The 17,548-nt window shown below is 42.2% G+C and overlaps 1 protein-coding gene across 1 annotated transcript in view; it reads left to right on the top strand.

Annotated features, from left to right (window-relative positions):
• slc49a4 (solute carrier family 49 member 4) overlaps positions 1-17,548 on the top strand; it is a 76,070-nt gene that overhangs the window by 9,430 nt on the left and 49,092 nt on the right. Inside the window, exons 3-4 of the mRNA XM_029702390.1 lie at positions 12,749-13,032; positions 15,785-15,914. Coding sequence (XP_029558250.1) covers positions 12,749-13,032; positions 15,785-15,914 — 414 coding nt within the window. The remainder of the gene's footprint in view (positions 1-12,748; positions 13,033-15,784; positions 15,915-17,548) is intronic.

Below are 17,548 nucleotides of genomic sequence, written 5' to 3'. Positions count from 1 at the left end.
CTGGACAGTACTCTAAGTGTGATAGGACCAGGGATTGACCATATAACTGGACAGTACTCTAAGTGTGATAGAACCAGGGATTGACCATATAACTGGACAGTACTCTAAGTGTGATAGGACCAGGGATTGACCATATAACTGGACAGTACTCTAAGTGTAATAGAACCAGGGATTGACCATATAACTGGACAGTACTCTAAGTGTGATAGGACCAGGGATTGACCATATAACTGGACAGTACTCTAAGTGTGATAGAACCAGGGACTGAATCACCTGATTCAGAGTGCTAGATGTTAAATACTCTGATCATTTTCTTGTAACAGTAATTCCCTTACCCATCTTAATAACAATATTATCTATGTGTTCTGACCATGATAAAGCTGCATCCAACCACTTGTAGTTGATCCATTGTAGTTTTGTTTTATTTACTTGTGCTACATGTGTTCTATTCATCAACACATTCAATTCGGGATCATCAGCAAGCATATATCTTGAACCAAATGCAAGACATTTTGTTTTAGAAATTTTCAACACCAATTTGTTCGCATCAACACACTCAGACACCAGTCTTAGTTCACTGCTCAGTACATCTGTTAGCTCATTACATTCTGATGCTGTGCTATACATTGTAGAGTCATCAGCATAAATGACCACTCTTGCTTTGTTCATTACTGAAAGTAAATCATTAGTAAAGATAGAGTAGAGATGTGGGACTAGGCAACTTCCTTGAGAGGCAACTTCCTTGAACACTACAGTGTATATCTTTACTGTTTGAAAAGCTACCATTAAAGAACACTTTTTGCCTTCTGCATAGATAGCTTTCCATCCAGGATAGAGCTGCAGACTTAAAACCATAACATTTTAAATTGACCTAGTAACAATTCATGATCAATTACATCAAAAGCAGCACTGAAATCTAGCATCACTGCACCAACTAACTTCCTGTCATCCATACTCTTTAACCAATCATCTGTCATTTGTGCTAAGGCCGTACTCGTAGAATGCCCTTCTTTGTATGCATGCTGGAAACCCATTATCAGACCATTTACATGAGAAATAATCCTTCATTTGTATAGATACAATTTGTTTTCAATAATTTACTTAACACAGGCAGCAAGCTGACGCCAAATTAGGACCAGTGAATGCAGATTTATTTTTAACATTAGGTAGTTTGGCTCTTTCCAGACTTCTGGGCACACCCCATACATCAAGCACTTAGTAAAATATGAGAGATTGGGGTAGATATTTGGTTAGCTGTGACTCTAAGCAATTTGGCATCAAGATGATCTGTACCAGGTGACTTGTCATCCGAAAGAGACAATAGCATCCTCTCTACCTCTTTTCTTTCTACTGGATGAAATTCAAACATTTATTGCCTCTCCTTCATGATAAAATCTTTTATAAGGGTATATTGGAATCATAGCATTCCTCAACTTGTCCACTTTGCCTGTAAAATATTCATTAAAGTAGTTTGCGATGTCATGTGGTTTTGTCATAAATATACCCTCTGATTCAACAATAGAGGCAGACATGTTTGAATTCCTGTGTTTTTCCCCCATCAACCTTTACTTCATCAATTTTGCTGATAGAATCCCTCCTTTCCTTTGTTTAGCTTGGTCACTAGATTTCTTAATTTACAATAACTTTGCTTATCAAACAGAGTGGCAGATTTATCTGCTACTTTTTTTGGCATCATAAAGTTGAATCATTACATTTCTCAGCTCATCATCAATCCATGGGGCACTGTTTGACCTCACAGTGCATTTCCTCAAAGGGCATGCTTATCAGCAATACTTATAAATCATTTCATCAACAAACTTAATGACATTCCAGGATCACCCTTACTATTGATAGGTTTGGATTTCTGAACTTTATATGTTATTAATCATTAGTTGTAATAGAGACCTGAGAGGTGCCATAGCCGAGGGACTACACCAGAGGTTCATGGTTAAGCTTGGAATGTACTGAGTGTAGGGAAAGCAATGTGGCAGGCATTGATGAGGGGAGAGAGCCATGGATTAGTGATGAATGGGGTCGAGATCAGGTCAGGTCACGTTAAGGGAGAAAAAAGTTTTTATGGCCCGTATCACTTAGTTTCCTGCCTAGCAATAAAGATACAATGTTTGTTCAGATGTGTAGGAGGACTCTCAGCCTATGAGAAAGGGTTAAATATCAGTGCTTGTGTGAATATGTCTTTGTCTAATGCAGCTGTATTGATCCTCTGGGAGAATAAGCTTGGTCCGTAGAGTTTTTACTCTGAGAATTAGAACCTAAAACTACACACTTCTAACCATTGCACATTCTTAATCTCATCCACAAATGAGTCCTGATTGAATTCTCTGTAGGACCTTCGGTAGATTACCTTAGGGCTAGCCTTTGGTATTTTAGTTTTCCTAGTGAGTGCAACCAAGTGTATCAGACTGTATACCACACATATGACAAAACATTTATTTTTACTGCTCTAATCAAGTTGGAAACCAGTTTATAATAACAATAAGGCACCTCAGGGGATTGTGGTATATTGCTGTATCCAAGCACTCCGTGTTGCGTCGTACATAAGAATAGCCCTTAGCTGTGGTTTATACCACACCCCCTCGGACCTTATTGCTTAATTTTGATTTTATAGTACCAAGAATATAATTGAACTTAGCTGAATAAAATAGAAAGGATATTTTTCCCATTCCGGAGCGAGTGTGCATATGAAGTGGCTATGTTGAGCGTAAAACTGATCATTTGAAACAGGTCCTATACGCTAGATTTAGAGTTATTTGGAAACTTTAGTTGTGAATGATAAAAACCTTACAATCTCTTAGAAATCAAAACATATATGTGCTGCATGATGCAACTAGGGGCTATTGATGATTTGAGAAAGTCGCAAAAAAGCTTGTTCCTTAGGCTGCACATGCTGTTCTCCCATCTAGACAGTTTCACTCCACTCATCAACCACTGTTTGAGAAGCATGCGGCCTCGCTGCGCCACAGGTGATATTCCACCCAACCCCTGTATGCCATGGGTTCTTTAATCCTGTTCCTGCAGCTACCCAGTGCTTCATTTGTGAAATGTGTTTGGGAACATCAAAACATATTTCATTAAACTGTTGACAGCCCCTCTCTCTGCACGCTTGAGAAAGTAAGGAAGGAGAGAGAGGAGGAGGTGGAAATGCACAGTGGGGAGATATTCTGTAGCCAAAGGTAATGTGTTACCCTATTAATTATGAAAATATAAAAATACCCTATTACTAGGCTATTCAAAATTAAATACAAATTCACTATAATTGTAGGCTAACTCTGTAAGCCGCCCTGCAAAATCAATGAACCAACAGCATCGCCTAGGCCTATACAGTTCTCTGCCATGCGTAATAGGCGTTAGGCTATGTATTATATAACGGCACAATCATTATTTTAATTCAGGGTTTTTTGGGGGGGGGGCTTGGGCTCATATATGCGTATGCACATGGGTGTTTTGAATTAATCATCACTTTAAAGTGCTTTCCATTTTGTTGTGTTAGTCTTTGAAACAACATCCACAACAACCATGTTTCAACCTGCTGTTGAACCTCTAATTGATCATCACAGTGAGGTGAGTTTTAAAATCACAATACTGTTTTGATAAAGTTTTTGATGTGATTTTCAGTTGTGTTTGCATTGGCGTCAGAGTGGTTAGAAGGACAGAGCCCTGAGTACCAGGCCATTAGGACCTGATGGTTGTTAGTGAGTTGGGTTCTACCAACACATGTCCAGAGTGCATAAAAGGACATTACCGTGGCTCAACGGTCACATGGAATTTTACTGCGGTCATGACTGCCAGTGTGGCAGTAATACGGTCACCACAACAGCCCTAGACTTACAACTAAGGTGACGGTAACACCCCACACAACCCCTCACACCCAGAGATGTGCTATATACTCTCTTTATAAAACAGCTTGTTTGGAACCTGGTAGTGCTTTCCCAAAATTATGCCCCATATATGTATTATGTTGGAAGATTCTTCCTCTGGAAAAGTCTTATCAAAGGCTACACAGAAATGTATATACTTATTACAATTACCAATATTGTGAGTAGCTATGGTAATTTTCTGGTTTCAGGGTGCCCGGTATTGCTTGTAAATTGCAGTTTTAGGGAGGAAAGAAATTACCCATCTAGTCTACCATAGTTTTGATGAATGACAGCATTTATAAATCGCTAGTATGCCAGTTGCATTGTTGTGTTGTGGTATTGAACTGTCGTATTGAAATAGTTTCTGCTCGCTTTGAATGCCTCACAATAGCAGAGACATGGAATGGGATTGAGGCGCACCATTTCCTTCAAGAGATTAGAATTCTATTTAAATTGTTGAATTGTGTGGATACTTGTTTTCTGCTTCTCTTATCGACTACGGCTTTCATTCACACTTTTCTTTCTGACATCCTTATTTTTACCAGAATAAAAAATAAAAACCTGTCCTTTCTTCCATCGCTATTTAAAAAAATATAGGCAATATTTCCTCTTTCTAAAACAGTACCTGTGTGTTTGAAGGAGGCCCAGACGTCAAGGTTATCTGAATTACTTTGGTGATAAAAGTAATTTTATGGCCTTCTCTATTGTTAATCTGCCACTTATTTCTTATTAGGCTCCACATTGACTTCAATTCAGGTGATGCATTATGGGTATTTCAATTGAGGAAGGAAATTGTATTCTCTTAAGTATAGCACTTTCATCCACTGAATTTATTATGTTAGGTTGCTGATTTGAGGTCCCAAAGAACAGATAATAAAAACTAGTCATAGTCTAACTGCACATTTTCTCTGAGTGTGATTGGATCTGTAAAATGAGGACCATTAGTTCAGTTTATTGCAATATTAATACACACTAAAAAGAGTAAAATAAACAGAAAATGATTTGCTCTCATTCTAGGAGGGATACTTAGAAAATTATACTTACGAATGATTCCTTTTTTAAAGAAAATAATATTCCACTAATTGAAAGTGTTTGCAGAGAAGTATAAGCTTTTATATTGCCCCAGGCTTTGTTTCCCTCATCCCAAATCTGTTTTTGCTGCCAGACAGATCTGGGACCAGACTAAGGCTGCACTTAACTGAAAACAACCTCTTCAGTCCTACTCACTTGTCTTCGTTCTCGCTGTAACCTTTATGCTTCAGAGGGCAGCTGAGTATAGAACAACAGAATGTGTGTGTGTGCGTGTGTACTATAGACCTGCATAACGCTGACTTGACAGTATACATGTACTTGACCATCCATAAGCATTCCAAAATATCTATGCCGTTGGTGTGGACCATTTTACAGTGACTAGGCCTCCTGGCTAAGTAGGGAATATGCTGTTGTACTCTGTCGTGAGAAATACAGGGTCACGTGCCGAGGCGTACGCCATCTAACGAGAGATGTGGTTGTAGCGGAGGGGTGTTTATTGGAGACAGAGATATATTGCAGGCAGTAAGGATGCCAACACAACAGCACACCTCAGAGTATTCTGTCTGTAGTATAAGATCTCACCATCCAACTGAGACCCAGACAGCGTTGCTATATGGGGGTGATAAAGAGCCAATACATAAAGGTTTTACACCCATACTATCCAAAGCACTATCCCTGAGAAGGCTGCTTTGCTCTCTCAGTTAATTACAGTTCCTGGGATTACACTATTAAACATCTCTAGGCTATCTGGGACAAACAATTCAAGACAGGCTCCCCAAGCCTAACTCCTGTACTTATTCATGGTTTGTAGTTGTAGTAGTGGAGTAGGTAACAGTTGAAATGTCAGTAAGTGACGCTTTTATGGTCAACGTTAGCCTTTTGTTGGAAGCACACTGGTGATGTAAAAATGTAGATCAAGAGTTAATGTAGCGTAGATCATCAGACCAAACTAGTTGAACTTCATACCATGCCAACCAGAGAACTGGGATGTCCAGGGAACTTTATAGTGCTTGAGCAAGCAGCTTCTGTGTGTTTAAACCATACAGTGGATTTGTGAAGTTTCTCTTTGGGCCTTACATTTACCTGACCTTTGGGAGTTGGAGTAGATAAGCTGAGGTGACCTTTGACCCTTCCATTACATTTACATTTACGTCATTTAGCAGACGCTCTTATCCAGAGCGACTTACAAATTGGTGCATTCACCTTGTGATTTCCAGTGGAACAACCACTTTACAATAGTACATCTATATCCTTTTTTGGGGGGGGGGGGGGGGGGGGGGTTAGAAGGATTACTATATCCTATCCCAGGTATTCCTTAAAGAGGTGGGGTTTCAGGTGTCTACGGAAGGTGGTGATTGACTCCGCTGTCCTGGCGTCGTGAGGGAGCTTGTTCCACCATTGGGGTGCCAGGGCAGCGAACAGTTTTGACTGGGCTGAGCGGGAACTGTGCCATTGAGCCTTATATGATTCCTTATTATTTTCAGTGCACCGTAAAGCTTTATTGTTTAACAGTTGAGCAGTGCATTAACAGTACCCTGAGAGTACAAAACATTAGGAACACCTGGTCTTTCCATGACAGACTGACCAGGTGAATCCAAGTGATATCTATGATCCCTTGTTGATGTCAGTTGTTAAATCCACTTCAATCAGTATAGATGAAGGGGAGGAGACAGGTTAAAGAAGGATTTTTAAGCATTGATACAATTGAGACATGGATTGTGTACATGTGCCATTCAGAGGGTTAATAGGCAAGAAAAAATATTTGAGTGCCTTTGAACAGGGTATGGTAGTAGGTGCCAGGCGCACCGGTTTGTGTCAAGAACGGCAACGCTGCTGGGTTTTTCACGCTCAACAATTTGCCGTGTGTATCGAGAATGGTCCACAACTCAAAGGACATCCAGCCGACCTGACACAACTGTGGGAAGCATTGGAGTCAACATGGGCCGGCATTCCTGTGGAACGCTGTTGACGTCTTGTAGAGTCCATGGCCACCGACGAATTGAGGCTGTTCTGAGGGCAAAAGGGGGTGCAACTCAATATTAGGAAGTTGTTCCTAATCTTTTGTACACTCGGTGTATATTATCCCTCCATAAACAGTTCCCAAAGTCACCAGCAGGTGTCAGTCATTGCTTTGTGTGTTCTTTTGCTGCACACAGGTCTATTAAATCAAATAACATTTTATTTGTCACATGCTTCGTAAACAATAGGTGTAGACTAACAGTGAAATGCTTACTTACAGGTTATTTTCCAACAATGCAGAATTAAAGATAATGCAAAAAAATAGAAATAGTGACACTAGGAATAAATAAATATACAGTGAATAACGAATAACAATAATGAGCAAAAATAGCATGGCTATATACAGGAAGTACCAATACCGGGTCGAAGTGCAGGGAGTATGAGGTAATTGAGGTAGCTATGTGTATATAATATAGGTATGGGTAATGTGACTAGGCAACAGGATAGATAATAGACAGAGCTGTAGCAGCAGTGTATGTGGTGAGTGTAAAAGTGTGTGTGTGTGTGAGGCGTCAGTATGCATGTGTGTGCATGTTGTGTGTGTGTGTGTGTGCTGGGGTGTCAGTGTAAGTATGTGTGAGTGTGTGGGTAGAGTCCAGTGTGTTTGCATAGAGTCAGTGAAAGAGAGCTAGTGCAAAAAAAGGTGAATGCAGGTAGTCTGGGTAGCCATTTGATTAGCTATTTAGCAGTCTTGTTTAGCAGTCTCATGGCTTGGTGGTGGAAGCTGTTCATGGTCCTGTTGGTTCTAGACTTGGTGTATCGGTACCGCTTGCCGTGCGCTGACAGAGAGTCTATGACTTGGGTGGCTGGAGTGTTTGAAAGCATATTGGGCCTACCTCTGAAACACCGTGATATAGAGGTCCTGGATGGCAGGGAGCTCGTCTCCAGTGATGTACTGGGCCGCACTCACCACCAATGTTCCCTCAATTATTGGGGCACTGAGCAAATCTTTAGGTCTTGTTAGTGGAAACTTGAATGTTGTGAGAATTTTGCGCAACTTCCGGCGCACGTTTACAGTGAACACTGAGGCTGTAGCCTTACAGTTTTAGACAGTAGTCAATAGGCTATTGTGGCTATTTGAGTATAATGTTGGCCTACCAACAAAACCAATGGAGCACAACCTATAACAATTTTTCACATGGAAATAGCTTTTGATTTCTATGATATAGTCTACAGTAGCCTGGTGTTCAATGCAGGCCTACATTGCATGAGACTTTTAAAACAGTTTTTACATTATGAAGGGCTTGACATTAATTAAGGATTTTTTTAGTTGGTCTGTAACACCATGGGTCAAATAGGTGACTGGACATTGCATCAGGGGCGCAACTTTGGTTTTATAAGTGGGGGGACATCAATAATTTATTTTTTGAACCAGTCGGATAAACACTTCAAACAGCTTACCCGATTGCTCGTAGACGTCCGCATGGTCCTAAAGCACACCGTTGCCGCGTTTTGTATCACATTCTAATGATAAAACTGGGTGGGACAAAAATGCAATTTCAGAATGTGGGGGAATGTCCCCAGTGAAAGTTGCACCCCTGCATTGCATTGTGTTGTATGACGCAAGAAACCACTTTCCAAAATATGTATTACTATACAGAGAGGTATATTGTGTCCCTTCTGCGTATAGGCTTGAATATGCTAATAAGCCAGTCTCAAAATACAACACTGCCCCTTTTTACTAAGACATAAGCTTTTTAGCTGACTGGCTTTTCAAAGGCAGCTTGAAATGTAGCCTACATGTAGCCTACATGTTTTGTGCTCTTGCTGAACTATACTAATCTATAAATGGGCTAATAACTCGCTAACTAGCAAAGAATATCAACAAATGTGCACACTGGGCGCATTCACTGGCGGGTGATTGAAAGACCGCTCGTGGGCTACCTGCGCCAATAGAATTGTACTCCGTTGCGCTCAGGCTCTGCCTACAACAAAATCAAGACTCAATCTTGGAAAGTTAGATTTGTTTTAGTTTGTTGCATTGAAAAGGGCTGGTATAATGTTTTTTTTCTGATATAAAACTTCTATATAGTGCAAACTAATGGGGCGAACTCAGTGAAGTTCAATCTCTTGCGTTTCTGCACGGCCTGGCATTTCTTCTGCGAGGCAGTCCTGGAGGAGGTTTTCAGATGAACCAAGGAGGAGGGCAGATGAGAACAGCAGGCCAGCAGAGCACTTAGAACAGCAGCAATCAGGGGCAAATGGTAAGAAGAGGATGATTTAGGTGACCCAAAACAGCTTAGAGGGAACATTGCTGGTGGAAAAAGTATCCAGTTGTGATACTTGAGTAAAAGTATAGATGCCTTAATAGAAAGTTACTCATGTAAAAGTCACCCAGTTAAATACAACTTGAGTAAAAGTATTTGGTTCTAAATATACTTAAGTATCAAAAGTAAAAGTATAAATCATTTCAAATTCCTTATATTAAGCAAAGCAGACGGCACCATTTTGATGTTTAAAACATTTACGGATAGCCAGGGGCAGACTCCAACACTCAGACATCATTTACAAATGATGCATTTGTGTTTAGTGAGTTCGCCAGATCAGAAGCAGTAGGGATGACCACGTGTTCTCTTGATAAGTGCATGAGTTGGACCATTTTCCTGTCCTACTAAGCATTCAAAATGTAACTTTTGTACTTTTGGGTGTAAGGGATGTATGGAGTAAAAAGTACATTATTTTCTTTAGGAATGTTGTGAAGTAAATGTTTTCAAAAAAATGTAAAGTACAGATACCAAACAAAACTACTTCAGTAGTACTTTAAAGTATCTTTACTTAAGTACTTCACACCACTGCTCACCACCCTGCTCAGGTAAAGTTCTGAGACATGGGATTTGTGTTATTGTCAACCTATACTGCTGCTGTCTCACACATATACATATGTAATTTACATATCTGTTTCCAGATTGTGGGTGCTAGGCTTGTGATTGTGATTTAGATGTAGGCTAGTGCGTTTAATCTTGAATCTTGTTCTGGAGGCAGCTCTGCAGAGTGGTCACTAGCTGGCACAGCCACGAAGTCATTTTTTACAATATAGCCAATTTTGACTTTGCAGCTGGCCTATCTAAGGGGAAATCACTCATGTCTGCCTCCAGGACAAGACTCATGACAATAAACGTCAACCTGTGATTTAGATACAATAAGCCCAATTGGCTGCTGATCTGATTTGGAATAGCACTTTGTGGAGATGAGCAGGAGAGGAAAGGAAAGGAGCTGAGAGGGAGGGGAGGAGAGCAGCTGAGAGGAGAGGAGGAGATAAACTTAGAGTAGAGGACTGGAGGAGAGAAGAGAAGCTGAGGAGTTCAAGGGCATTGCAGGCAGCGATCAAACGGAGAAGGATGGCTGTGCTGTAAGGGAGAAGGATGGTTGCAGTTAGCTTGATTTAGGAACATAAGGGATCCATTGACAGCATGTACTAGATGTTTTTTTTAAAGGAGGGAGAACCATCATTTCATGTTCGATTGGCATCTTTTTTAACCATATGCTCTGGAGGGTAAACGTTGTTCAGTTTGGAGCTCATTTCTGAGAATCAAAGGGAGGGAGTTGTGAGATTGAAACACCTTCCTGTTGTCAGAGCTGTTCTCTAGTCTAGTTCAGGGAAAAATACCTACGGAGAATCTGTGTCAGTCAGAATATCTGAAAAGAGGCCAGGGCAGGAGAGGAGGAAAGACATTACAGTGGTCACTGATTAAAGAGGTCAGAGCAGAGCAGCATTGATGATAACTCTCCAATCAAAGCAGGTTAAGGTAGCTGTCTGAAAGCCAATTAATCTTAATTTTTACAATTTTTTTCATGTATTGAAAACAGTAACTCCCCTCAATGTACTCTGAACATTTCATGACTCTAGGATCAAGAAAATATGTTAAAAGCCTCTGAAGTTTCAAAATGGTATGTTATTGGTAAAATATGGCAGTTTTTTTCTGTTTTGGAGATAAAAGGTTTTCATCAGACCGCGACGTTATGCTCTTCAGTTAGACAAATGTATACAAATACATAGAACACCGATGAAAAGCTCCCTCTCTCTTAAAGATCTCTTCATTTCTCATTGATTGGCCACACACACACACACATACACATGCACACATACACACGCACAGCCATGACCCATTGTGCCAATGATACTGCCATGGTTTTTCTGATTATTAGATTGGAGTGGGTATCCGGCAGTGGCAGTAGTATTACCTCTGTCACACTATGACAGGTTAAGCGACATGAGCATCCCGTGTATCTAACTGACTGACTGACTTTCGCTGGGCTGGCTTGGTCTCAGAGCAATGAGACTCTCTCTGACAGGGTTCGTCAATACACATTAAGTTAATCATCTCTCGTAGAACGACCGCCCTCCCTCCTGTCCTCCTCTCTTCCACTCCTCTTCTCCTTCTCCCTCCACTCTCCCACTCCTCTTCTCCTTCTCCCTCCACTCCTCTTCTCCTTCTCCCTCCACTCTTCCACTCCTCTTCTCCTTCTCCCTCCACTCCTCTTCTCCTTCTCCCTCCACTCTTCCACACCCCAGAATCATCAAGCATGAATTGATTAATCCTCCCTTTATCTGAGAATTTGATTAGCAGTCTCCTGTCTCCTCCATCTATCTGAAGACCTTTACATTATGTTGATTGCTTCAGTTGAGGCCGAGGTCACATTTCATATTAGGTCACATTTCATATTAGGCCACACAGTGATAAGGTCACACAGATGGTATTTAGAAGGTATATCCCTTGAGACTGAATGATCTCGATCAGAATCCTTCAGATATCCATGCATCAAATCTAGTGTGTTAAATCAGATATCATGTCTAATGAAAATTAGTTTCAGTTAGATACAGTACTCGTAGTCTTGTACCGATCACCATTAATTGAGGATTTGGAATTCTCCAAGGGTCAGCTTTCAGGATGGGATGTCATCAAGTATAGCGGATGGAACATAGATCTTTGGAACAGCGGGCACCATAAATAATTTCATAATTTTGATAATTCTGTTTGGCTTTAATGGAATGAGTGATCACAGTGCGAGAGGGAGAGAAAGAGTGGGAGAGGGAGGGGGCGAGATGGAGAGCGAGTGGAGGAGGGAGAGAAATGGGAGGAAGGTAGAAAGTGGAGGGAGAGAGGGAGGGAGAGAGACCGAAGAGAAGTGAGGGAGACTGTTGTAGTGTAGAAGACAGAGGGGGAGGGAGGGGAGGGAGGGGTGGGGTTAAGAGTTGTTTGAGAAGATCTCAGGAGGAGGTAAGGGATAAAGACACTTCCATCAATCTGCCTTGTCAGCGTTGGCGGCTCTGTCATCTGCCATGAGCTGCTCTTGTTTTAGCTGTTTTGGTTTGCGCTGCTCTGCTTTGAACTGTCAAGGCAGACGGTGGCAGACTGTCTGAGAGTTGCTCGTTTTTCTCGATCTGTATCCACTTCTCTCTCTTTTTCTAAGCTCAATCCTTCTCTCTCTCTCTCTCTCTCTCTCTCTCTCTCTCTCTCTCTCTCTCTCTCTCTCTCTCGCTGTATGATCTCAGACAGGGCAAACTGAACCTTCTCTTTACAGAGCTGAGCTCACAGACAATTAATCAGCACAGCAGTGTTCTGTTCTCCCTGGCCACTCAGACCTCAGACACACTGGGCTGGCTGGGCACATGGGACTCAGAGTTACTGAACATTAAGGAGGAAATGTGGGACCACTTATTGTATGTTCATAAATCATCTAATGATGTTTTCTATCGTTCTGAATGAAAAATACTGAGAGCTTATAACATGTACAAGCCATGTACAATAACGTTTATCTGGTTCCACTGTTTGCCTATGCATGATGTGACATTAATGTTTCATGTCCTCTCCTCTCTGCAGGTTAATACACGGTGGTCAGCTGTTGAATGGTTTGGCCGGACCAACAATAATGAGCGCTGGACCCCTCCTCTCCACCACATGGTTCGCTCCAGACCAGAGAGCCACGGCCACCGCTGTCGCCTCATTGGTCAGCTATCTGGGGGCGGCGTGCTCCTTCATCGTCGGCCCGCTGCTTGTGCCCGCCCCTAACGACACCACCAGTGTCATGGTGGCCCGAGCTGTTGTCTCGACAGACACCCAGATCAATCACATACGAGACAGGATTCAGCTGGTTTTGTATGCAGGTACTGATGTTATGTCTTATGTAGCTGTTATAAAGGCTTTATGAATGCGTACGTAAGGGGGCTTGCAGTAAAGTGTTACCCAGATACACAAGACAGGATCCATCTGGTTGTGTATGCAGACAGGTACTGCCAAACAAAAATAAATGCTGTTGCTACCTCACATTCAAACCAAGGTGCATGAACACTGGCGCAATGAGCATACTGAAGATGAGAAGATATTCAGTACACTGTCCTACAAAGAGTCGTATGCATGTAGGTAGGTACTGACAGCAGCACACACAGTCAGTCATCATTACCCTGCAGGAATCAATAACAGACCATCTCTGGTCTGGATCTTGTCTAGGGAGAGATTCAAAGTGATCTGAGTCTGTGTCATCACACGAATACCAGTCACAAACGTTTCAACAATGTACTATTCAGAACAGAACGGGCTGCCATAAAAAGATGTGGGCTTGGACTGGTCTGCTTAACTCATTCAGAAAATGAAAGCATTTAATGAAATAAAAATATATTATCTGCCCACAATGGTGCATTGAAGCTATGGCTTTGTGTTAACCTAAGGGCGTATTCATATTACATTTAAATGGACAAAACGGACACATTTTCTGAACCGAGCTCTAGAGGTCATAGGGAAATTAATTTCGAGTCAGAAAGCATTTAGAGGGAATTAAGTTCCTTGACGTTTTCCTTCTGCTTCTCTGAGGAGAATAAATTCTACACCTCCATACACACACTACAGAAAAGCAGCAGTCAACCCTTGTGCCAAATGAAAAGGCTGATGTCTTTTTTGGGTTGAAAAAACTAATGTGAGCTGTGTTGCTCTAGCCAGCCAGTAAAAATGCAGCTGCTGTCCAACCAATCTGCACATTATGACAAGAAAAAACATGATTTATGAATCTGGTGGTACTTTTTGGGAAATAGATTGTCTGAAAATGCTATAGCTTTTCCAAGAGAGATGTGTCCGATTCGGTTGCCCATGCGAAGCCATGCCAGGCCATGCCAGGCCAGGCCAGGCCCAGTGAAAAGGGTTGGGGGATTTAGTAGCTTGTTTGGAAGCCAGGGCTGTGAAGGCAGGCTAACAGAGTGTGTGAAATGTCAGAATAATAGTTGAGAATGATTTATTTCAGCTTTTATTTCTTTCATCACATGCACATGTGGGTCAGACGTTTACATACACTCAATTAGTATTTGGTAGCATTGCCTTTAAATTGTTTAACTTGGGTCAAATGTTTCGGGTAGCCTTCCACAAGCTTCCCACAATAAGTTGGGTGAATTTTGGCCCATTCCTCCAGACAGAGCTGGTGTAACTGAGTCAGGTTTGTAGGCCTCCTTGCTCGCACACACTTTTTCAGTTCTGCCCACAAATATTCTAGGCTTGAGGTCAGGGCTTTGTGATGGCCCCCCCCCAGTACCTTGACTTTGTTGTCCTTAAGCCATTTTGACACAACTTTGGAAGTATGCTTGGGGTCATTTTCCATTTGGAACACCCATTTGGGACAAAGCTTTAACTTCCTGCGTACTATTGTTTGTACAGATGAACGTGGTACCTTCAGGCGTCTTGAGATGTTGCTTCAATATATGCACATCATTTTCCTGCCTCATGATGCCATCTATTTTGTTTAGTGCACCAGTCCCTCCTGCAGCAAAGCACCCCCATGTTTGATGCTGCCACCCCGTGCTTCACGATTGGGATGATGTTCTTCGGCTTGCAAGCCTCCACCTTTTCCCTCGAAACATAATGATGGTCATTATGGCCAAACAGTTCTATTTTTGTTTCATCAGACCAGAGGACATTTCTCCAAAAAGTATGATCTTTGTCCCCATGTGCAGTTGCAAACCGTAGTCTGGCTTTTTTATGGCGGTTTTGGAGCAGTGGCTTCTTCCTTGCTGAGCGGCCTTTCAGGTTATGTCGATGTAGGACTCGTTTTACTGTGTATATAGATACTTTTGTACCTGTTTCCTCCAGCATCTTCACAAGCTCCTTTGCCGTTCTGGGATTGATTTGCTCTTTTCGCACCAAGGTACGTTCATCTCTAGGAGACAGAATGCGTCTCCTTCCTGAGCGGTATGATGGCTGCGTGGTCCCATGGTGTTTATACTTGCGTACTATTGTTTGTACAGATGAACGTGGTACCTTCAGGCGTTTGGAAATTGCTCCCAAGGATGAACCAGACTTGTGGAGGTCTCCAATTTTTTTTCTGAGGTCTTGGCTAATTTCTTTTGATTTTCCCATGATGTCAAGCAAAGAGGCACTGAGTTTGAAGGTAGGCCTTGAAATACATCCACAGGTACACCTCCAATTGACTGAAATTATGTCAATTAGCCTATCAGAAGCTTCTAAAGTCATGACATCATTTTCTGGAATTTTCCAAGCTGTTTAAAGGCACAGTCATCTTAGTGTATGTAAACTTCTGACCCACTGGAATTGTGGTACAGAAAATTATAAGTGAAATAGTCTGTCTGTAAACAATTGTTGGAAAAAGTACTTGTCATGCACACAGTAGATGTCCTAACCAACTTGTCAAAACTATAGTTTGTTAACAAGAAATGTGTGGAGTGGTTGAAAAACGAGTTTTAATGACTCCAACCTAAGTGTATGTAAACTTCCAACGTCAACTGTAGCTCTGCGTGGAATGGGTTTGTTACTGACACATTGACTGAGTTCAGGTCATTAGGAGGCTAATAATAACCCTTATCTTTGACCTTAAGGTTAATAACCCACTGATCTGTCTTTCTCCCTCCTGCCATGTAGAGTTTGGTATGGTGGCGTTGCTGTTTGCTGCGGTGCTGTTCTACTTCCCCTCCCGGCCCCCCATACCTCCCAGTGTAGCCGCTGCCAGCCAGAGACTCCGCTACAGCAGCAGCATCTGCAGACTACTCAGGTATGTGCTGTCTGGTCCTTTGACATCATCACACACCAACACTAAAAGCAGCAATTCATATTACTTTACTTTACTGACAGGCAATGCATCGTACAGCAATGTAGAAAGCATATTGAAGTAGTTTTACAAAACCACTCGGAATAGAGCAGCATGCTGAGAGCACATGTCATGAACCTGAATCAATGGAGTGATCTGCAATTAAGTTGTATGATGCCTTCAATCACATTTATTTATAAAGCCCTTTTTACATCAGCAGATGTCACAAAGTGCTATACAGAAACCCAGTCTAAAACCCCAAACAGGAAACAATGCAGATGTAGAAGCACGGTGGCTATGAAAAGTTCCCTAGAAAGGCAGGAACCTAGGAAGAAACCTAGAGAGGAACCAGGCTCTGAGGGTTGGCCAGTCCTCTTCTGGCTGTGCAGGGTGGAGATTATGTACATGGCCATTAAGGCCAGATTATTCTTCAAGATGCCTCGAAATTATTTGGCCTTTATCACAATCGTCATCTTTCATCACAATCGTCATGAAAGAGCCTGGGGTTGGTGTGTCCTCTTTGTTGCCTTTGTTGCCTTTTAACTTTGAGGTGAGGAAGGAATGAATCAGTCGGTGTGAGTAGTGGTGATAGAGAATCTTAATGAAGCGGTCTTGTTGCTCTGCCACTTGCCATCTGTTTGGGCCGCTAGTTAATGTGCATCAAAGACATATCATCTCTCCCCCTAGATCAATTACACTGTCTTAAGGTGCCCCTGGCATTCCACTGTCATTCCACTGGCATTCCCCTGGCATTCCCCTGGCATTCCACTGTCATTCCACTGGCATTCCCCTGGCATTTCACTGGCATTCCCCTGGCATTCCCCTGGCATTCCCCTGGCATTTCACTGGCCATGCTTAATAAATAGATCAGAATCATCACCTCCTCATCCATACACAGCCAGGGTCTTCTGGGGTCCATGGTCCTGTAACATACTGTACTCATACAGCCAGGGTCTTCTGGGTTCCATGGTGTCTTGTTTTGTACGCTTTGTACAAATAATAAAACGCAGAACTACAGGATGTTTCTTAACATAACTCTTTATTAACTAGCTACAACTGCATGTTCGCCTATCTCCAACCACGATCAACTGGCCATGCCCTAACCGTCTGGGTGGTCTTAACCAATCACTGCACAGTAGGATACGGAGGTAAAATGCATCCAATTATAATTCAGTATGTATTCACATATGAATATTACACATGGTCCTGTAACATACTGTACTCATACAGCCAGGGTCCTCTGGAGTCTCTGGTCCTGTAACATACTGTACTCATACAGCCAGGGTCCTCTGGAGTCTGTGGTCCTGTAACATACTGTACTCATACAGCCAGGGTCCTCTGGAGTCTGTGGTCCTGTAACATACTGTACTCATACAGCCAGTGTCCTCTGGAGTCTGTGGTCCTGTAACATACTGTACTCATACAGCCAGGGTCCTCTGGAGTCTGTGGTCCTGTAACATACTGTACTCATACAGCCAGGGTCTTCTGGAGTCTGTGGTCCTGTAACATACTGTACTCATACAGCCAGGGTCCTCTGGAGTCTGTGGTCCTGTAACATACTGTACTCATACAGCCAGGGTCTTCTGGAGTCTGTGGTC

This window comes from Salmo trutta, chromosome 20 (genome assembly GCF_901001165.1).
Source record: "Salmo trutta chromosome 20, fSalTru1.1, whole genome shotgun sequence".
NCBI classification, from domain to species: domain Eukaryota; kingdom Metazoa; phylum Chordata; class Actinopteri; order Salmoniformes; family Salmonidae; genus Salmo; species Salmo trutta.
The sequence above is the reverse complement of the archived record's forward strand: the minus strand, read 5'-3'. Positions and strand labels throughout refer to the sequence as shown.